We start from the raw sequence: 23,717 nt of genomic DNA on the forward strand, positions 1-23,717 counted from the left end.
TATTCTTCCGATTCAAAACCTTACAGCTTATTTCGCCTAGTCTATTGTGTGTGTACTTGCACAGACAGCACAGTTGACATTAATTCAATGATTTATTTGGATTAATGGCTTGGAAACTCGAATGTTAAAATGCTATAAATTTTAACGTGCCCCGTGAGCAAAACATGTTTTTGTACAATCACTATGTATCTCTATCCATTTATACATTGTTGACCAATTAAACAATGTCGAGGAATCTGACGACGTTGTACCGATAGAAAACTGCATGCAGCGTTAAAACATAAAAGTAAAAAACCAGAATCTATAGATGGAGTAATGGTGGTGAGAGGCGCGACTAGTTTGTATCCGATTTTTATTATAATAAAACGTTATAGGCTTCTTCCCGTCGTTCTTAGCAGAATACCCGTTGTAGTCATGCGTCATGATAATATTACAAAGTCGTATTGCCTATTCCGGCGAATCATATTATACGCAATAAAATACGTATTATAATGGTTACACGTTTTTCTACTATGAAACTCATTCGATTGAGATATAGCTACATTTCTGTCATTATTATTATCACTATATATAGATATATATATGAAGACATGGTCAATAAAATAATACCAACCAATTATATATTTTATAAAACGGATTGATTTATCTGCTATGAAAAACTGTCATATAATTAAATAATTTAGTATTAAACGTTTGATTTGTAATTAAATATTATAAATTATATTTAATTCACGTGCGATGTGAGCTAATATTAAATACTCCTTTAATTTTTGTGTATTTAAGTGAGAAAAAAAATGTGTAATTTTTAACAATTGTAATTTTTTTTTTTTTACCACGGTGCCTATATTATAGTATTAGTATTACATTAGATATAAAGGTATAAGATCGAGTTGTACTTGTTTTGTTGTCGAATTGCACTCGGAATAGGAAAAAGTGATGTTTGAATTACACTCGTCCTGATTATTAAAAAAAAACATATTTATTAACGAACATCAGTTGACAGATATAATTTGAAAATAATAGGAACTAGTAGGTAGGCTCTTTTCTCTGCTTGATATTCGCTCACAATCCCTTATAGGTTTATCCTTGACAGCCCAATAGCCCTTTGAAATTTGAAACTTAAAATATGTGATATTAAACATTCAAAACTTTTTTAAATAATACAATCTTAAGTACTTGTATTTAATAAATAAAAATAATTATTTATTCATTTCTTTGGTAATGAAACATTTTTATACAAAGTGCAAGATGCACTTATATTTACGTTTATTTTTAAATTAGTTACAACTTCGCGTTATAATATTAAATTGATCGGCACAATAGTTACGAAAATTGTCAACTAAAATTAATGTTTATAAGTTCTGTAGAACGATCGGATCAGTGCAACTCCTTTATGTAGAGTGCAATTCGAATGTTATAACTGTTTTTAGAATTAGTTTTATGACACAAATAAGTAGAATATTATCAATCTAAAGGAAAAAAATACTCAAGTAGCTATCACATAGGAGTATAGGACAGGGGTGGTCGCCAAATAGTCGATCCGTCTAGGAATATCGCTAGAAAAATTAATTTTACCATTATCGATCAATCGCGTAATAAATAATCGAAGAATGTGGAGCTTGCAGAAAACCAAATAATGTCACATATCACATTAATAAATTAAATTCTTATTTAACTTGTTCTCGTGTACTATTATTACAATAATTTTTAAAATAATCAAATAGTATAAGAGTGTTCCTGCTATTAAACCGAGTGATAAGATAGGTGGTACCTACGATGTAGAATAGATACTAACATAATATTTATCTATGATACTACATCTATATTTAATTTTATGGAAAACCTGCTCAATTCGTATAGTCGTGCTGAATAATTTTTAATTTTTTTTTTCAATTTCTAACGTAGTACGCATTATATGTAACAGTATTATTAATATTTATACCCCGAAAATTATTTTAATTTATCAACATTTTAAGCACTACAATATATTATTTTGTATAATTTTATTTTAGCTTGTAACGTAGTTATAATTTAACATTGTATTATTAATGTTGAATAGTTTTTATTTGAAAAAAATGATTAACTTGAATTCAAAAACAAAATAAAACATATTAAAAATTATAAACTTGGCAATGTAGTCTTTAAAAACGTTTTCAATCGTTCGTTTTTCGGCTATAAGAAACTAATTCATTGATACACACTAACCGCATCCCCGACATAAAAATTGCGAATATTATTAGTGACATATCAATTGCAATTGCAGATATAATTGAGTCTTAGTGTTTTCTTTACGACTATACTAATTGCGTTTCTATTATCTGATATCAAAATATGATAATCTCAATCAATAATCTATATGACTATATTAGTACCTACTCATGAAGTAAATGTATCTCTACGGTTAGTAGCAGGCGCGTACACAAAAAAATATTTTGGGGGGGGTTTTGGTTTTGAATTTTTATTCTTATATAATCTAACCTAAGGTTATAAATAATAAAACTTATTTCCTGAAATTTCGAGGGGGGGGGGGGTTGAACCACTAGAACCTCCCCTTGTGTACGCGCCTGGTTAGTAGGTATGTCTTTCGATTGCGTCTCGTTGATAATCGGGCGCTGTTCTATTTCTGTTTAATTATAAAAGTTAAAATATGGGTTTAATTGTGAATAACGTTATGATTAGTGAAAAAAATAAAACATTAATTCCTATAAACGATTACAAATTTTGTTTTCATACATAATTAAAAAAAATATATACAGCGTTGAAAGTATTTTAAAAAAAAAAACATGTAAATCATACAATAATATACGATAAAAATGAAATATATGAACGTCCTGAACTTAACCATAAAAGCGATTTTTTTGACATAAGTATTAAACAAAAAAAAAAAAAAATAAGCGGGTAAGTGAGTACCGCTCCACTGTGCGTTAGGTGCCGTGTGAATCACTATTATATATTATAGGAGTGTTAAATTTGAATCCAATGATAGGTATCATTGTATACGAAAAATGACTCTGAACGAAGATGATTTGTCAGCCTAGGATATAATTTCGAATGGTTGGTGAAAAAAGTGGTTTATGTTTTAATAGTCTAAAATCTGAATACACCAAAATGTAAGTTCTTTTTATAATGATTGACTATTGTAAGCTAAACATAAAAATCTTGTATTAAATTTTCAACTCAAAGCTACTTAATAATAATAAAAATTTTTATGAATTATACCTACAAAATAATTTGCAAATATTCATGGTTTTGACCAATTTTTTTCAATAATTGAACTTCAAATGTTAATAAGAATTGTGCCTATGTATTCTTATATTTTTTTAACCACTATAAGAATAACTTAAAAGAAACTTTGTATAAAATTTTCTAGTATTTTGACTTTGCCAAAAAAATTTTATTGACACTTCAAAAAATTTTTTCAGAAAAATTGAAAATTTCAGTTGTCTATAAATAGCTCAAAAAAAGTCAAAATATTTTGAAAATTAAATCGTGTAAAGAAAATGCCAATTTAAATAACTGGTAAAATTTACAAGTATCTATGACTTATACTTTTTGAATATTAACAAATATTTAAAACCGTTTGAGGATAAATCGTTATCCTTACGCTATTTCGTAAAAATTTAAAATTCAAACGCACTTAAATTTTTTCCTATAATGATGATTCAATTTTTCTCTATAGCTACTTGAAGGAAAACTTATGAAAAACTAAGTATTGAATTATTTATTCTTAAATATAAACACAAACAATTTTATGATTTTTCAACTTCAAAATTACTTGCAAATTTTCGCGATTTTGACATATTTCGTAAAAATTTGAACTATAAACGCTTATAAAAAAAAAAATGTGACTAACGATTTAAAATTTTTTTTAGCAATAATAAGAAAAACTTATAAGGAACTTTGTATTCAATTTTAAAGTATTTTTGGTCATCCAAATTTTTTTTATCGACACTTCAAAAAATATTCTTATAAAAAACGAAAATTTCAGTGGCCTATAAATAAATAAAAAAAAATCAAAATTTTTTGAAAATTTATCTGTATATAGATAACATTATCATAAACATTTGGTGAAAATGTCAAGTATTTACATTGACTAGTTTTTGAATTACAACCATATAAAATTCTCTTTGGTCGAAAACTGGTTTTACGTAAAAATTCCCGTTTTCCGTCCTTTTTTTTTGTTTTTCTCGATTTTTTTTGAAAACTGTCAGAAAATGTTTACTTTTTACCTCTTTAATGCTCCAAGGATATTCATTTTTCTATCGGAAACCACCCTCGAAGTTTGAAATTAAAGCATTATTTCAACTAATTATGCTGTACACAGACACAAAAAAAAAAATAAAAAACAAACATCATTGTAAAATCAATACATTCATTACTCCGTTCAGAATCTAAAACGTGTTGTGTGAGTCAAAATACTATCATATGTGATTTCTACGCACAGAAACGTTACCGCGTATTCGTACACATATTTTAAATATATTTAAGACGACAATATATTTATATTTCAAAATATCAAGTCTGTTTAGCTTTTTGTATATATTTATTTTACACGTATAATGTATATAGGTATCCGCGTTGAACTTATAAAAACTTAAAGAGCATAGAATTTCTCATAAATCGTTATATATAATTATTTCTCACTCACTATCGAGTTCATCCGATCGTTTAATATACCCACCATATATGTATATACTGGCGGTATAGCGTCCTCTACACGTATAGAGTACTACAAATTATTAACGATCTACATTTTATAGTAAGCAGTACATATTATCGATAAGTATATGCCTATGACATCGATATGCCTAATATTCTGAAGCGAAATAATTTTAGAGTATTTAGATGTATTATAAAATCGAAATTTAGACGAGTAGTTTATGAATTATAATTTGTAAGTATTTATAGTTAAGGTGATCAGAGTAGTAGACCGATGCATTTTGCGAACTGCGTAGTATCCACGTACTTTTCCATTTGTGTTACCTAAAATTTAAATACTTATAAGTAACAAAGTTATAACTTATAAACTATTCGTCCGAATTTTGATTTTTATATTTCTAAATATTCCAAAAATATATGTTGTTATTCAAAAAAGTAAAAATCTACAAAATATAGTAACAACTAAAAATAGTTTTTTTTATAATATGTTGTTTTATTTTGCCTGTAAATTATACGAAAAAAATATATTTTCAAAAACATTAATAAGATTTTAAAATAATGACTATTTTAGATTAAATAATCACCCTGTATATTTTACATATAATATATGGTTTCCATTGCCTATTATTGGTTACAAAAAATATAATAGTCACCGAAAGGGTTACTGTAGCTTTGGATATAATTGATTTTTTTAATAATTAAAAACTGATCTTATTTTTCTTTTTTTCTTTTATATACCTATCTTGTGTATCACAAATGAAAAGTATTAACATTTTATATCCAGCGCGACGGTAGTGGCGCGAAGCTAAGTATTAAAAAAAAACGTATTGATAATATATTATATAGGTACTACATAGTTGGTGTTCATTAAAAGAAAAATTTAATTCGAAGAAAGTTAACAATAATTTAGATCACAGAAAGCGTCAACTCTAAGTAACGAGTGATTGACAATATTATAGTTGTGGTATATTTGTTTACGTAAACTCGAGGGTGTCATACACATACTTCACACTTTTCAAAATGTTAAGATCACACCAAATTAGCTCGTTACGAATTCTAAAATAAAATATGGAAACTTTACAATCTAATATCAATCTATTAACGTGCAATAGTTAAGAATACATCGATATTTCAATTTAAGTGTACAATATATATCATATACACACCTACCCAATTTTAATGTTATATCTGAAAACCTTGGTCAATAAAAGATAAAAAAAAAACAATACAACTATCTATAGGTATAAGATTTTGATATAAGTATAGTAGGTATTTGTGATTATTCGTATTTTTATATCTAACGGTCCGCTCGAAAATAATTTTAAAGGGCATTGTCTCCCCGTCTTACTGTGGAATTATCTTTATTACCACGAACTAAAATGTACCGTATAATATAATCTTAGTTTGTGGCTATTGCATATCTGTGATTAGGTCTAAAGTTAGTCGCCGATAAATTGCAAGCGCGTTCGCTGCAATGACGAACGTTATTCATTACGTGCGCGGAGGTCGTGGAGTTTTCAATAATATTCTACGACGCTTATTTTACTGTTGTCAAATTTGTGTGTATTTCATCCAAGTCGTGTACGCGAATTCGGTTTCTTTTATTTTATTCTACCGTTGGATTTTGAGTTAACCATCGAATATTTATTTTGAATTAGCTGTAGCAAGTGCGTTGCGTGTGCAGTTATTTTTTTAAGTTGATTACTCGAGTTACCTTTTATTTGAAATTATTGACGTAACAGCTCCGGATTCGGGTTGCTTATGTCGAGGAAAGTCATATTACACTATAAATTGTAAATGCGTGTGTTGGGAAATGCACCAACTGAGAAAACATTTTTCTAGTAAATAATAAAATATTAAAATTCCTTCACGGTTAATTATTTATAATTTATACGACCATGATAATGGCAAAACTAGTAAAAACTAAATGGTTCCTATTAAGGTAACTGTCGTACTTACTTAAGTACGACATAGGTAAAGTCAAAAATAAACTTACCAAGCGTCTATTAACCCTTACATTAATTGTTTTGGACTCACTAATGATGTTATTATTAATCTTATTAACCGTATATTATATTGACCGCTGCCTGTGGTGTATTGTCATGGGTATATGTTCGAGCTACTTGTTATGATATAACAATATATATATATATAAATATATAATATAATATAACTAATATATACTAATATATATTATATACACTAATATATATATATTAGTGAATATACATAAAGTATTATAATCGTATAATTTAGGGTTGATTAATATTTATCGACAAAGGTATGAAAATAAAGAATTTTTTGAACAGAAATTCAAAAAAAAATCATTGGACACGTTTGGATCGAGTCTTAAGCGGTGTGCTTTGCTCTTCAGCGATTGATAACGCACATAATATAAAAAGAAAATACATTTTTTTAGAACTAATAAAAAAATAGAATTATGTTTAAATACATCTTGTCATACTGATCGTTGATGTGTAAAGATTTCTTATAAATTTAGCGAAGCCTCACTCCCTCCGCAATCGGTACCTTATATTGACACTAAAATTATTTTGCACCTAGTTAGCTACTACTTTGTGGGCGTCCCTATACTACGTGTATGTGTGTTTTTTGTATTTGATGTAGGCTTTATATAGAGAAGCCTATAAACGAAGATTATTACGCTATGAAATGAGAGTATAATTTATACTATACTGTCTACTATCATTTAGATTATTTATATAATTTTATTTATTTTTCGGCCAAATGGTCTGTAATTGCATTATGCACATATATATAAATATTAAAATTCTAATGAATATTTATTACCTATACTAATTAATTATACAAATTACCTAGGTATATTAATACTTATTTGACAAAGAAATCATAGTAAACATTTGAATTTAAGTTTTGACTTACCTATATCTATATGCGCAAATGCATATAATACTACCTATTTTATATTACACATTTACAAACATTCACTTCACAACCAGTAGTGAATTAGAGTGTTTACTTACTTTTATAATTTCATATCATAAAGACACGAACAATAATTATAAAGTTACTAAATTCATAATAAATATTAAATCGATGTTTGAGTATTTAAAAATTACAGTTCTAAATTTATTGTGAATTTAAGTGTAGTATTTATCTAACATTTGACGAATTTGGTGTATTTAATTTATTTAAATATTTTTACAAAAAATTAATGAAGACAAGTTCAAAATATATTAGGGACAGTAGTAGTAGATATTTTTCTAAGTTTTGATGATTGTTTGAGACTGCTACTCATACTGCGTTTGGATAATGCATTTTTCGGTGTCTTTACTATTCCAGTGGTTGAAGGTTCATTTATATTTAAATCATAGGTACCTATTTAAATATCTTTGATTCTCACTGTAATTTTTGATACAAAAAAATATTAACAATTAAATGATGGTACATTACAATTAGTTTGTTATGAAAATAATAATAATAACATATTTTAAACATCAAAATTAATTGATACTTACATCATTATATTTAAAATAAATAATTGTCTAAAGATCATGATTTTTGGTACATTGCCAGTTTTTCCCTTCATATCTGAAATAATAACTAATTACTATTCAGATCAGCGGACATGGCGGTGCTTCTCTGCAGTAAAGTAATGCGCACGTGTGGGTGTGTGTACAAAACAAGACAGTTGTCGTTCGATTATAATAATAATCAACGTTAGCAATATTGTTGCAAAAAATATTAATATAATAATTATTACAGTTTGATGGGCGATGACGGAGAGTAGAGTTGGATGTGACAAATCACGATCTTGAAAATCAGACAGGAATTGACGAACAACACTGTTATATTATATTATATAATAACACATTCATATTCTCACTGTTGTATTTTATAACTTTCTTTTGAAAAACACAAATTTTTTTTCTCTTGTTCATAAATCATTTGTTGATATTTTCTTCATTTCAATTTCATAGATTTTAAGTTTTTTGAACAAAATTCTTGTTTATGATTATGATGTACAGGTAATTTATAATTATAAGTTATAACCTATAGAATAACCAAAGTGTGTTAAGTGGATGATTTAAATATTTAATAATACAAATTTTCCCATAAAAAATAAAGAACATGAAATTATATTAAACCATATATTTATACAATTGAGTTTTATTATTCAGTTAATCATTTATTTTATTAATTAATATCTAGTATTGAATTTTTATAACATTAGAATTATTTAATATTTTTCATGCATTTAAATATGTTAATATTTTTTTTAAGGATTTTTTAACAAACCTTCAAAAACAAAAAAAAAAATTAGTCAATTAACACATATTTATAGATACAAAAAAAAATAATTTTAATTATTTCATTCATTATACAATATACCATTAGCCACATAATAAGAAGATAAATGTAATGCATTTAAAATAAATAATAGTCTAAAAATCATAATTTTTGATACATCGCTAATATTTCCATTCATATCTGAAATAATGAAATATATCTACTAAATGTATCTAAATATATGTATTCAGGCCATTCAAACATAAACCACCTATTCACCAACCATTCGAATTGATATCCTAGGCTGACAAATCACCTTTGTTCAGAATCGTTTTTCGTATACCTACAATGATACCTATCAATGGATTCAAATACAACACACCTATAATATATAATAAATTATTATTAATAATGATCCATACGGCACTTAATGTACAGATAGTACAGCAGAGCGGTACCCACTTACCTGCTTTTTTTTTTTACAATTATTTTTATTAATATAACCATTTTACAATTTTATTATTAATAATTTCATAAAATTTAAACAGATTATACTTTGATAGAATTAATTAAAATAATATTCTGTAAAAATTATCAGTTAATATTCTTTTGGTTATTTGTGTATTCTTAGTACAAATTATTGAAATGTACCATACTATAACTGATATTTTCTATAAGAAGTATAAATTACTATTCTTAAGATAAACTTTTGATATTCTGTACCATATTGTACATATTAAGAATTATATAAATGAAATACCCTGACTGATTATTTTTTTTATCGTTGTTCAAAATATAAAGATTTTTCTATAATTTATTGTTTATTTATTCATATAATAAATTTATAATAAGATTAATCATCATATTAGAAATCATATGAGCTCTATAAAGCATTGGCAGTTTCCAGTGTATGTACCTACCTATATAAATATTAGTCATTCACTAACTCTTCACGCTCACAGGCTGTTAGCCATAATCAGTTTTGGTTATCACTATTATTTTTTATTTTTTTTTTTTTATTGAACTTAAGCCCGGCGACTAAGGCCATTAGCTGTTGTAGGGGTTATGAACTGTGGTAGGGGTAAGGGTTGGTTGGATAGGTTGTGTTTTTACGGTTTGTACGGTCGATTTAAGAACATGTGTATGTATGGCAAGGTTTTTGCGCACTACGTACCCAGGTGGTGGTCACCCATCCGAGTACCAGTGGCAGCGGCCGTTGCTTACTCTTAACCACATGAGTGATTAATTTCAGCCACTGCACCGCGCCGAGCTACCTACTATTATTTTGTTATTATGTTAAATGTTATTTAGTATCTTTGGGTGATACATTTATTATTCTATTGTACAATCATTGTATCAATGCCACCAAATATACAATGATTGCTTTGTTTTATATAATTATGTGTATGGCACTGAATATCGTTCCTACGTTCATATTATTATTTTCTAGTCGGTATGGTCTGTTGTAGTACAACCTATTTTTCTTTTAAGTTTTTTTTGGCTTAGGTTTTGGATTTTGTAGATTTATCTGGGGTATTAAATTAAGTAATGGTGTTGTATCCTGAAATGGATTCCATTGTAATTGAGAGCTAAATTTTGCATAGTTTTGATTGAAATAGTTATTAAAATCTCTAGAACATGCATAAGGCGAATTAAACCGTGAACGTGTGTCAGGTAAAATTTTTTTATATAATTGTTGGATATAAGGATATAATTTTGGATTCTTTTCTAAAATCTCCTTAGTTAAGTTTTTAAATTTAATACTTTCGCTATCTGATGATTCAGTTTCAATTTACACTGATGCATTTGAAAATATATAATTGACATTTGAATCAACAATAGGCTTATTCTTCATGGATGAGTCAACATCTTGAATTTTTAGATTACATAACAACGAAGAATGTTTCTGAAACGAATAAAATACTTATAAGAAGTTTTATAATTGAGTAGGACCTTACTACGGACCTTACGGAGCGTTGCCATCCGTACGATAATTATCGTACACATACGATAATTTGGGCCATTTGTACTATGTACGATAGACACTTACTATCGTACAAGAAAATACGATAATTTTACCACGGTACAATAAAATTGATAATTTTTAAGATCACAGATCACAGATATGAAATTAATTCATAATCCTGTGCTAAAATATGCTTCATTTTTATCAGCTTTTTTTCCTTCTGATATTGATAATTCCACTTAGTTTGATAATTAATAGCATCGAGATAGTTAATAATTAAGTATAATCATAGACCTTATAAATTATAAATATTATAATAAAGATTCTAATATATTAAATTAAATATATTAATTAAATTATAAATATTAAAGATCTAAAATTAGACTGGACGAAAAATTATAAAATACTGTGATAGGTATATTGTAGTATTAATCTTAATTTTTTTTTGGTGTTGCGTTAAACATATAGAATGCTTTTATTATTGTTGTCTCAAGTCTGACAATTTCTAAGCATTGATTTAAATTATTTGATAGGATAAAGGTAGGACAAATGAGAAATTCCAAATGTTAAATATAACATTTATTAAGAGACGCTATTAGCAAAATATAATTTTTCTTTTTAAAATTTAACACTGAAGTTAACAATATTCACAATTTATCCAAATAATTTTGTATAAAAAAGTTGTAGTAGATTAACAGTTTTAATGATGATTGATTAAATTGAAATAGATTCTTGAGATCTGAAATTGAAAAAATATTACAAAAAAATTAACTTTACACTTTTTATTACATTTTTAAGAATAACATATATTATACAATGTATATCACATAACAACTATTAAAACTAAAACAATAGTCAGTCTGTTTGATACTATAAATATATAAGTTTATAACATGAATCAAATTAACAAAAACATAAAAAAGAAAAAAAACATTTAACTTATGGACAAAGTAACAAAATCTAAGTTAAAGAACCATATTAAACCATATAAAATAAAACAATAGAACTAGAAAAGCTTAAAAATATAAACACATTAAAATTTATTAATCTATCACAATGGTTTTCATTAGTCTTCTTCCTCATTATTATCAAATCTTAAAACATAGAGAGGTAGGTATATTCGAAAGTTACTTATTACTTATAAGTTATTAGTTTATTACTATACATTAAAGAGCGACTTCCCCGGTTATTTTTTTTATAATTTATTATTTTAAAAATAACTTTATCTTTGAAAAATTATACATTTAAGATAAAGAAAAAAATTATAACTTCATTATCGATCCATTATACACGTTGATAAAAAATTAAATATAAAACGATTAAATTACCTTTGCGATAGCTTAAAATGTTCTAAGCACTTTTGGAAAGTGGAATTTTCGCTGGCATTGGTAATTTCTATTGGCAGAATTAATAGAGTTCCTGGAGCACCGCACTCCAAAAACTCTATTTTTAATTCCGACAATGACGCGATTTGATGAAGGGGCATCTGAAACTGTAAAATATTACATATTTTATGCTTTGAGTAAATTATTAACTTTTCCATGAATTACATATTTCACATACATTTGTTAGCATGATAAATAATATATAGTATATAAATGGTTATAAAAATTAAATCTTACGTTTTCGGGGTCGCAAACAATCACCTTTAACCGCATGTTTCCCCCTGAAAATGTGGTACGAAGGAGATTGCTCACTTCGTACCAGTTAAGGCCGTCTGAACAGCAGCCCAGTTTTGGGATAATTAACAAATCGATTGACAAATCTGTTAACTTATCCCTTAACTGGGTTAATGTAGAGGCCAATGACTGAATCGATGGTTTTTGGTAGTAAAACATTTTGGTGACTAAGTAAAAAATGTATACTTCTCTTGCGTGGTTATTGACAATTTTTTGTTCTGCTATACCACCAACACTTACGTTTTGGTCTAACAGCGCCCCAATATGACCATACTTCAGTCTGCAACATAAATTAATTTAAGTAAATCACATAATACAACAATGAAAATAAATGTTAAGACGATATTTTTTTAAACTTTTAACGATACATCTTTCATAATTATTTTGTACCTCATTCATATTAGGTACCTAATAAAAAATACATATAATACCTAACTATGAAATATGAATTTTAAACTTACTTAAAGCTCACCGCAAGGCCCTTCCCCATCTGCATGTCTTCAGACACACAGTGCGCTACCGCAAATGTGCCGCTGCAGATGGTTGTTTCAATTGTATCCATAACGTTCGATGACGATAATACAATTTCAACCATGCTGAAAAATTAGTCACATAAAGTATCAATACCATCAAATAACTTAGGTATGTATTATTGAGTAATTAATATTTATTTATTATTTATTAATTAATTCAAACGGGATGAACCCAAAAACAATTTGTATAGTTATTACATTATTGGACTAAATCTAAATAAATGAAAAACAGTAAAAAGAATATATACATCATATACAAACTATAGATTGATAGTAAGATTAATAATTAGAATACAATACAAATATATAAATTGTAACGTCACAGCATTTTTTGTAGTAATATTATCAATGTCATAAACATACCTGTACCTATAGTACCATTAACAAACATACCTTATCTATATATTGTTATGAGTATCGCGCGCTAATGAAGAAATGACCGCAAGGTCCGTCGTCCTGGCACCCGTAATTCATCAAATTTCCCCCTAAACAATTTCATTTTTTAGTACCCGATTTGTATCCATTTGTACCCTATTTAAAAAAAATTGTACCCCTTTACATTCGTCGTAAAACCTAATATTAAGTCCGGGCGCTGTAGCGACGTCGTCCCGGCACCCGGAATGTTCAAAAGTCGACCGATTTAGTTCAGACCAATTTCATTTTTTAGTACCCCATTTGTATCCATTTGAACCTATTTAAAAAAATTGTACCCCTTTACATTCGTCGTAAAACCTAATATTAAGTCCGGGCGCTGTAGCGACGTCGTCCCGGCACCCGGAATGTTCAAAAGTCGACCGATTTAGTTCAGACCAATTTCATTTTTTAGTACCCCATTTGTATCCATTTGAACCCTATTTAAAAAAAAATTGTACCCCTTTACATTCGTCGTAAAACCTAATATTAAGTCCGGGCGCTGTAGCGACGTCGTCCCGGCACCCGGAATGTTCAAAAGTCGACCGATTTAGTTCAGACCAATTTCATTTTTTAGTACCCCATTTGTATCCATTTGTACCCTATTTAAAAAAAATTGTACCCCTTTACATTCGTCGTAAAACCTAATATTAAGTCCGGGCGCTGTAGCGACGTCGTCCCGGCACCCGGAATGTTCAAAAGTCGACCGATTTAGTTCAGACCAATTTCATTTTTTAGTACCCCATTTGTATCCATTTGAACCCTATTTAAAAAAAATTGTACCCCTTTACATTCGTCGTAAAACCTAATATTAAGTCCGGGCGCTGTAGCGACGTCGTCCCGGCACCCGGAATGTTCAAAAGTCGACCGATTTAGTTCAGACCAATTTCATTTTTTAGTACCCCATTTGTATCCATTTGTACCCTATTTAAAAAAAATTGTACCCCTTTACATTCGTCGTACAGCCTAATATTAAGTCCGGGCGCTGTAGCGACGTCGTCGTCCCGGCACCCGAATGTTCAAAAGTCGACCGATTTAGTTCAGACCAATTTCATTTTTTAGTACCCCATTTGTATCCATTTGACCCTATTTAAAAAAAATTGTACCCCTTTACATTCGTCGTAAAACCTAATATTAAGTCCGGGCGCTGTAGCGACGTCGTCCCGGCACCCGGAATGTTCAAAAGTCGACCGATTTAGTTCAGACCAATTTCATTTTTTAGTACCCCATTTGTATCCATTTGAACCCTATTAAAAAAAATTGTACCCCTTTACATTCGTCGTAAAACCTAATATTAAGTCCGGGCGCTGTAGCGACGTCGTCCCGGCACCCGGAATGTTCAAAAGTCGACCGATTTAGTTCAGACCAATTTCATTTTTTAGTACCCCATTTGTATCCATTTGTACCCTATTTAAAAAAAATTGTACCCCTTTACATTCGTCGTACAGCCTAATATTAAGTCCGGGCGCTGTAGCGACGTCGTCCCGGCACCCGGAATGTTCAAAAGTCGACCGATTTAGTTCAGACCAATTTCATTTTTTAGTACCCCATTTGTATCCATTTGTACCCTATTTAAAAAAAATTGTACCCCTTTACATTCGTCGTAAAGCCTAATATTAAGTCCGGGCGCTGTAGCGACGTCGTCCCGGCACCCGGAATGTTCAAAAGTCGACCGATTTAGTTCAGACCAATTTCATTTTTTAGTACCCCATTTGTATCCATTTGTATCCTATTTAAAAAAAAACTGTACCCTTTTGCATTCGTCGTACTACTTACTAATTCGATTAGATTATATTAGTTAAACTCATCTCAGGTAAACATTATATTATAATATAATATCAAATAATGAAATGTATAATATTCTAATGAATAAAAAAAATTTCATTTATTCTTTTTTTTTTTTTTGTATTATCAATTCGTTAAAAAAAAAAATTCATCAGTGACACTAAGTACTACATATTTACTATATTTACATGAATTAAAAGCAAAAATATAATTTTTAATCATTTTATTAAATTAAATAAAACAGATTGGTAGATTACTTGACTAATATTGGTAGGTACTGTTAGTTTTCAATTTTAAAATAAATGCTTATAATATGCATAATATAATAAATGTATAATATACGATAATCTATTACATTTTTATTTAATAAAAATATTCATAGATAATATTTACATCTAGATATTGGGCTTATCCAAGAAAAAGTGTCTAGCTACGCCACTATATTATTATAACAATATAATCAAGTGTAGGAATTAGTAACATGTGAAGTTATATTTAGAGTTCAAAGCTATAATAAACAAGTATATGTATAAAGTATTATTATTAGTAGTAGGCCATAATAAAATAATAATCACTGATAATATGGGTAAACTGAATCAGTTTTGTTTGTAATTTTGTGATGTGAACAAGCAATTTTATATTTTGTTATTTTATACATTTTAATACAATCTATTATTTAACATAATATATTTATTAAACATCGATATTACAATGGGAAGACGATCAAATATACCTACTTCGTTAATCAATGATGTAATTATGAAGTATCAAAAGGAAATAGTTCTGGAAAATGATTTAAGTAAGTTATTATAATACTTAAACTTATAAATAATTTACTTAATACAATATTATATCATACTTTATACAAATTTTAAAATTTATTTTTTATAACATTTCAATAAATAAATAGAATTTATAATTAAGTTAATATTTTTTTATCATTATACTATAATGGACAGCGTGGTATGAGATAATTTTCAAATAAAGATACATGAAAATATTATGTTTATTTTGAAAAGGTAATAAATAAAAAAAGCGTAGTCAAGTGGGTACCACTCTGCTGTACATTAGGTGCCATGTGGGGATCACTATTATATTATATTATATGAGTGTTAAATTTTAATCCAATAATAGGTAATCATTGTATACGAAAAACGATTCTGAACAGAGATGATTTGTCAGCTTATGATAATTGTATCATAAGAAATTGTTCCAGTGTTTGGTGAAAAGGTGGTTAACATTTTTTAATGGCCTGAATACACCAAAATTTAAGTTTTTATGGGTGTAAAATTTTGGTGGGTATAATTTTTTTGTAGGCCAAAATTTAATTGCTGATGTAAGAAGTTAAAAAACTATTTTTATATCATATAATTTGTTCATGATTTGGTGATGACCACGTTTAAAGGAATGAAAAACAAAAATAAAATCATACACAACGGAATAAATTATTAAATTGTCATTCTATTTTTAATTATTATTAGAGCACGTAGCTGCGCGATCGACAGTACCTACATATTACATAGAAACACACCATCCTACGAATAATAAAAATTAAATAAGAATAATTTGAATATTATACAAATATGAATGTTATCGTCGATGCATGGCGACAACGCTGACAAAAATAGTACCATTGATTATAAATAGTATTATATTTTGTGGTTTTTATCGATGATAGAAAAAATTGAATGTAATTTATATTACGTATGTAGTTGTATTATGTTGTCGTTCTTTTTGCATTAATGTGATATTGTAATATTAATGTTAATATTTAAAATCATTTGAGGATAAATTATTATCGTTACGTAATTGGTAAAAATTTAAAATTCAAACGCACATACAATTTTTACTGTAATGTGTTTCGAGTTTTCTCTATAGCTATTTGGAAGAAAACTTATGAAAAACTTAGTGTTGAATTTTTTAACCTTAGATATAAACACAAACATTTTTATAATTTTTCAACTATAAAATTACTTGCAAATTTTTGCAATTTTGACATATTTTGTAAAAATTTTAACTATAAAAAAACTAACGAAGTTTGATATCTTTTAACTACCATAAGAAAAATTCATAAACCATAAGGAACATTGTATTACATTTTCAAGCTTTTTGGAGACCCAACATTTTTTTTGTCGACACTTCAAAAAAAAAAAAAAAAAATACTTAGAAAAATCGAAAATTTTAGTTGTCCATATAAATAGCTCAAAAAATGTCAAAATATTATTATTTAATATAATATATATTTATATAATTGAAAATTTAACTGTACATAGATAACACTAATGTAAGCATTTGGTGAAAATTTCAAGTATTTAAAGTGATTAGTTTTTGAGTTACAATCATACAAATAATCGATTTTGTCGAAAACTTGTTTTGCGTGAAAATTCCCGTTTTACCGTCACTTATTATTTGTTTCCCCCGATTTTTTTGAAAACTACTGTAAAGTGTTCAGTTTGGACCTCTATAATTTAAGCATTATTTCGACAAGTTATGCTGTACACTTTACAGTGTACATAGACACAAAAAAAACACACACTTCATTGTAAAATCAGTACATTCGTCATTTCGTTCAAAATCTAAAATAAGATATTTAAATTATAATTGATATTTTATACATTTTGTATAAGTACCTACGTATATGTACGTATATGTAGGTAGGTCCTAGAAACTATTATTAAATAAATTTAATATAATATATTATAATTGTTATGATATTATATTATTGATTGATATTCATAAAAGATATACCGGGTAAATCAGCAAAAATATGGCAAGATATTGCAAATGAACTAAATGCCCATGGATTTACTACAGCTGCTTCAATACGTTTACGAGTTGCTCTTAATCGAAATGACATTGGTAATAAATTAGGATTAAAACTTAAATCCACAGAAAAACATGGTGGATCAAGATCTGATGTTACAGTTGAAGGTAATTATTTATCATTAAAATTATTTTAGTAGTATGTTGACAAATTTAATAAATCTTATAAGCTTAATATAATTATTGTTAAATAATCAGAATCTTAATACTTTATTTTTGTAAAATTTTAATTTTGAAAACTACTATACTGTACCTATTCTAGTTTTTATTATTAATTATTATAGGTACATATTGATTATATTAAGTACCCAGTACCCAATTATATTTTGGTATATAATAATTACAGAAAATAATGTTACAAATTTGTAGCAAAAAATTTTTAATGATCAATGATTTTTAATTGAAAATTATATATTTATTACAAAATTCTATCATTTTGTTATGGGGTGCCCATGTGGAATAGTGTACTCTTATAGAATTTGCTAAAAATATTTACTATTTTAATTATTCTTGTATGCATTGGCATTTAGATTCTGCTAAAGAACAAGAATATAATAGTTCAGATTATGATGATCCTACTGATAAATTTGAAAAACTTAACTTTTGTATAACATTTTCATCTGATGAATGGGACTCGATTAAACCCAGGAAAAAAAAATACTATGAAAAAAGAGGCATGCGAGAATATGATATTTTAACTCCATTTACTTGGAGTAATGTCATTCAAGAACACTTTTTCTTACATTCAAGGCTTCCTTGTGCTTTATCGTTTAAAAAAGCACAGATTACAGTGACTGGAAAATTTTATATAACAGTTCGAGGACGTTGTGTAGACTGTGGTTCAATCTTTGATGGAACTGTTGAAGATATTCCATGTGAAAATTCAAGGTAACAGAATAATGAATGTCTTGTATAATCATATAATCAAATTATAGTTATTTATTTTGTATATTATTGTATGATAATTAAAGCAACTACCTACTTACCCTTTTAACGTATTGTTTAGAGTTATGATGAAATGCATTTATACTGGAAACTTTAATGAAGGTCATAAAAAAAGAAGGAAGTTAATGGGTTTAGCTAAGGAAAAAGCTCTTGTTTCTGTAATCGATAAAGGAATCGCTCCATCTGTATATACAAGAAATGAAGCAAATACAATTATGGTAGATGGTATGTAAAAATTAAAATAATTTAATTAAAACTTTATTAGTTTTAAGATTATTAAAAAACTTATATAACTATAAAAATAAGTATTTAGGATTGTTTTATAGATTAGACTTTAAATAATTAAATATACATGTTAAAATAAAATCTTGATTAAGTTTTTTAATAGCATATTATGGTATTATGCTCATATTCGTAGATACTGTAGGTTAGTCAAACATTTATTTATTTATATTACTTACAATTTCAAAGTAACATTTATTATTGTTATTTAGGTGATGTTTTACCTGCTCATATCCCTACCTCAAAAAGTGTTAGACAAGCAAAAAGCAAAACTATATTAAGTTCAAGGTTACATGACAATCCAATCATTGCATTAGGTATTTATAAAAAAAGTGACAGATATGGGGTAGCAGTTCAGGATATTGGGTATGATAAATTTTTTGTACATTTCTGGAGTGACCTACAATTAAAGATATACAGAGATTCTTACTCAAAAGTGTATCCAGTGACTATTAGTTTTGATGCTACAGGTGGAGTTTGTAAAAAAATTAAAAGATATGATAACCAACTTAGTGGAGCTATATTTTTATATGAAGGTGTGATGAACCTATTTGGTGAAAGTTTTACAGTTTTATCCATGTTATCAGAACAGCATGATAATGTATCTATTTCATTATGGCTTAAACGCTGGCTTCGACAAGATGTAAAACCTCCTAAAGTAGCTGTATCTGATCAGTCATTACCTTTGATGTCAGGGATAGTGCAAGCTTTCACACAGTATAATTCACTAGAAAAGTATTTAGAAGTGTGCTTTGCTATATTAAATAATAATGTAGAAACTGAAATACCAAAATGTTTTGTAAGAAATGATATAAATCATTTCATTCATTTGATTACCCAATGGCCACCCTTAAAAAAAGCAAAACACTTCAGTACTAAAGAATTATTCTCTCGTGCAATGGGTCTTCTTGTATATTCTTCTAGTATGAGAGAGGCAGAACAAATTCTAGAGGCCATTTTTAATGTTGCATTCAGTCCATATGATGATTAAATTGTTGACTCTAATGAATACACACCATGTCATAAGTCTAGAGAATTTTTAAGAGAAAAAATAAGTGGAAGTAATATGACACTATTCGATGTCCAGTTAAATGAAAAAAATATTGAACAATTTAACACTTTTGATATTAGTACTTATGAAAAAGAATTTGAAGAATTCAACTGTATAAGATCATTCAAGGAGTGGGCAAAATCAATAGCGAATAGATGTAAAGTAAATATTGAAGGCATTAAAGGTATAGGCGATAACGCACAATTTGAAATTGAACTTGAAACATATATAGTCAATGCAATGAAGCTTTTTCCTTGCTGGTCATCAATTATGGTTTCATCGTTTGGTTATGGAGATCCAACAGTTTCTAGTTCCAGAGTTGAAAGTAATTTTAATCAATTAAAAAATAGACTTTTTAAACAACAAGTATTGCCAGTAAGAGTGGATAGTTTTATGCAAGAAATACTTCCCTATTATAGAGGTGATAATTTAATACATCAGACAATGTCTCAAAAGCAGAATGTTTTACATGAAATCTCTCAGACTCCAGAAACATTAAATTTAACAAATAATGTACATATTGATGAAAATGTAAATTACAATCTTGAAAACAACTGCAGTAGTATTACCAAATCTATAGAAGTTAATCCTAGTGTTCATATAAACCATGATTTAAATACCAATACACACCTTGAGCAGGAATTTAATGCCATTGATCATACTTTACAACTTTCATCTCAATTTAATACATGTCATGTTGATGCTTTATCTAGTAATTTAGTGTTAGATGAATATAGACAACAATGTTTAATGTGTATGAATGGAGACATGCCAACTGGTATGCATCGTTGTCAATTATGTAAAAAAGCATTGCATCTCTTTGGTTGCTCAGTGCCAGCAGATCAGACGGAAGAAGGTTGTGGAGAAGCACGAATTTGTTTGCGATGCAATGATAGAAATAAATCAATTTATTTAGAAAATAATACTACTGAAAACTGGAAAGGTCAAGGAACACCAAAAGTTTCTCAACCAGAAAAACGTTCAGCTAAATCATACCTTAACAAGCAGCCAGAATTTGAACATATAAATTTTAATAAAAAAGGAATTTTTAAGCCAATCATGCACCTCAAAAATGGGAGTTCACTTAATAATAAACCCATATTATTACCAGACATAGGAAAATTAGAGTTGAGTAATACATGTTCAGTGGATTCAATTTTATCTATTTTAGCATGTGCAGCTGCTGATAGCAAAGAATACAAAAAAAATTTAACACGTGCTAGAGGAACAAATAAAACAGCTCAGTTTATTTTAAAAATGATGACTCAATGCAGTTACAAGAATATCTACAAAGAAAGGGCATCGTTGTTACTAAATCATTTTGAAAATAATATGCAAGTATTAGTTGGAGGACTAAAACAATTGGATGTAATTGGCACTATTAAAAATGTAGCAGAAAAGTTATTGGAACAATTTCCATCTTATTGCCAGGTTGATGAATGTTCAAATTTTCTATGTGATGATTTTATAAATGAAACTAGTTCAACGGTCATATCTTTAAATGCATTTGATGGAAAAATTGATTTAGAGAGTGAAATTCTTCATTTTTATTCATCAACATCTGAAGTATGTAAATTGCCAAAATGTGGTAAAAATAGGGAAAATGTAATAAAACCAATCAATCACATTTTAATTGAATTGGTATCTGTACCAATAGGTAAATAAATATTGACTATGATGTTCTTATAAAATTATGCACTAAATTTTATTTTTTTATTCACAGACTTACATGCATCAGTTAGTATTAATGAACAATTAATAGAACAAAATAAAATCCATCAAAATTATGCTGGTTCAGTTAATGTTATGTTGGGAAGTTTACCTAAAAAAATATGCATTCATAACATTGATTTCATTCTTCGAGGCGTGGTAGCATTTAATAGCCCAGAGAAAAGTGGCCTAAGAATAAGCTCTGGGCATTATATAGGGTATGCCAACAGGTCAAATGATGATTGGGAAGTATTTGATGACACTAAAGAAAAAATTATGAAAGTTAGTAACAAAAAGTTGGTAAATGTTGAATTTGTAATATATACAATCTAAGAAATGTATGTAATCAATAAAAAGGTTTTTTAGTTATTACAGAAATTGATTGTTTTTATTTATTTATTCATAAATTATATTATATATTTTATAAGTGATACAAATATCTTTAATATAAATTACAAAACTTCAAGGAAATTAGTTGAATGATCTGGAATATATTATGCATAAATAATGTAATATGTGTTCACCAAGAAAAAAATACATCCATAAATAGATTAATACTATTATTCAAAATAAGGAACACATAGCTAGCTAATAAATGAATTTCAAAAAGAATAAAAACAATTTATTGGTTAAAATAAAATGTATTGAGAAACAATTTTACTCTAATACAATAGTAATATAATTTATGATAACTTGTAAGTATATACACAATACACATATTCTAATTAAATTATTTAAGTATTCCATTTGATACCAATACAATTCAGTTCTTTCTAAGTAAACATAAAAAATATAAATAGCCCTAATAATCAAGTAATCTACCAATCTGTTTTATTTAATTTAATAAAATGATTAAAAATTATATTTTTGCTTTTAATTCATGTAAATATAGTAAATATGTAGTACTTAGTGTCACTGATGAATTTTTTTTTTTAACGAATTGATAATACAAAAAAAAAAAAAAGAATAAATGAAATTTTTTTTATTCATTAGAATATTATACATTTCATTATTTGATATTATATTATAATATAATGTTTACCTGAGATGAGTTTAACTAATCTAATCTAATCGAATTAGTAAGTAGTACGACGAATGCAAAAGGGTACAGTTTTTTTTTTAAATAGGGTACAAATGGATACAAATGGGGTACTAAAAAATGAAATTGGTCTGAACTAAATCGGTCGACTTTTGAACATTCCGGGTGCCGGGACGACGTCGCTACAGCGCCCGGACTTAATATTAGGTTTTACGACGAATGTAAAGGGGTACAATTTTTTTTAAATAGGGTACAAATGGATACAAATCGGGTACTAAAAAATGAAATTGTTTAGGGGGAGATTTGATGAATTACGGGTGCTAGGACGACGGACCTATGACCGCAGTGCTATGCAATAAATGTTCCCCGTCCCCCCCGTCATCATGCAGTGTTCGTCGTCGACGTGCCGCGGTTGCCCGCCGCCCGTCACCTCCAGCGTTTTTGTCGCGTCCGTCGGTGCACTTGCCGCAGTGCAGTTATCAAAATTCCACATTATTGTAGAAGTCCCGCAATACACCTACCCTGAGCTTCCCCACCTCAACATCTCAACTATCAACATCGGCCA

The 23,717-nt window shown here is 27.8% G+C and overlaps 1 protein-coding gene across 1 annotated transcript; it reads right to left on the bottom strand.

The window, feature by feature from the left end:
• Positions 1 to 12,218: 12,218 nt before the first annotated feature.
• LOC126548852 (ADP-ribose glycohydrolase OARD1-like) lies at positions 12,219 to 13,192 on the bottom strand. Its single transcript, XM_050207709.1, has 3 exons — positions 13,035 to 13,192; positions 12,517 to 12,853; positions 12,219 to 12,386 (listed from the first exon to the last, which is right to left on the bottom strand). Exons 1-3 carry the CDS (start codon positions 13,166 to 13,168, stop codon positions 12,219 to 12,221), a joined length of 639 nt encoding a protein of 212 aa, XP_050063666.1. The 5' UTR covers positions 13,169 to 13,192.
• Positions 13,193 to 23,717: the final 10,525 nt, after the last annotated feature.

The sequence above is a fragment of the Aphis gossypii genome, chromosome X, assembly GCF_020184175.1.
Source record: "Aphis gossypii isolate Hap1 chromosome X, ASM2018417v2, whole genome shotgun sequence".
Lineage (NCBI taxonomy): Eukaryota > Metazoa > Arthropoda > Insecta > Hemiptera > Aphididae > Aphis > Aphis gossypii.

Bases quoted from the DNA above. Each gene is read 5' to 3' on its own strand.
- LOC126548852 (XM_050207709.1), bottom strand. From the start codon at position 13,168: ATGGTTGAAATTGTATTATCGTCATCGAACGTTATGGATACAATTGAA. The intron at 12,854-13,034 runs GTAAGTTTAAAA...TTTATGTTGCAG, and splicing joins GGCCTTGCGGTGAGCTTTAA to ACTGAAGTATGGTCATATTG. The intron at 12,387-12,516 runs GTAAGATTTAAT...AATATTTTACAG, and splicing joins TTGTTTGCGACCCCGAAAAC to TTTCAGATGCCCCTTCATCA.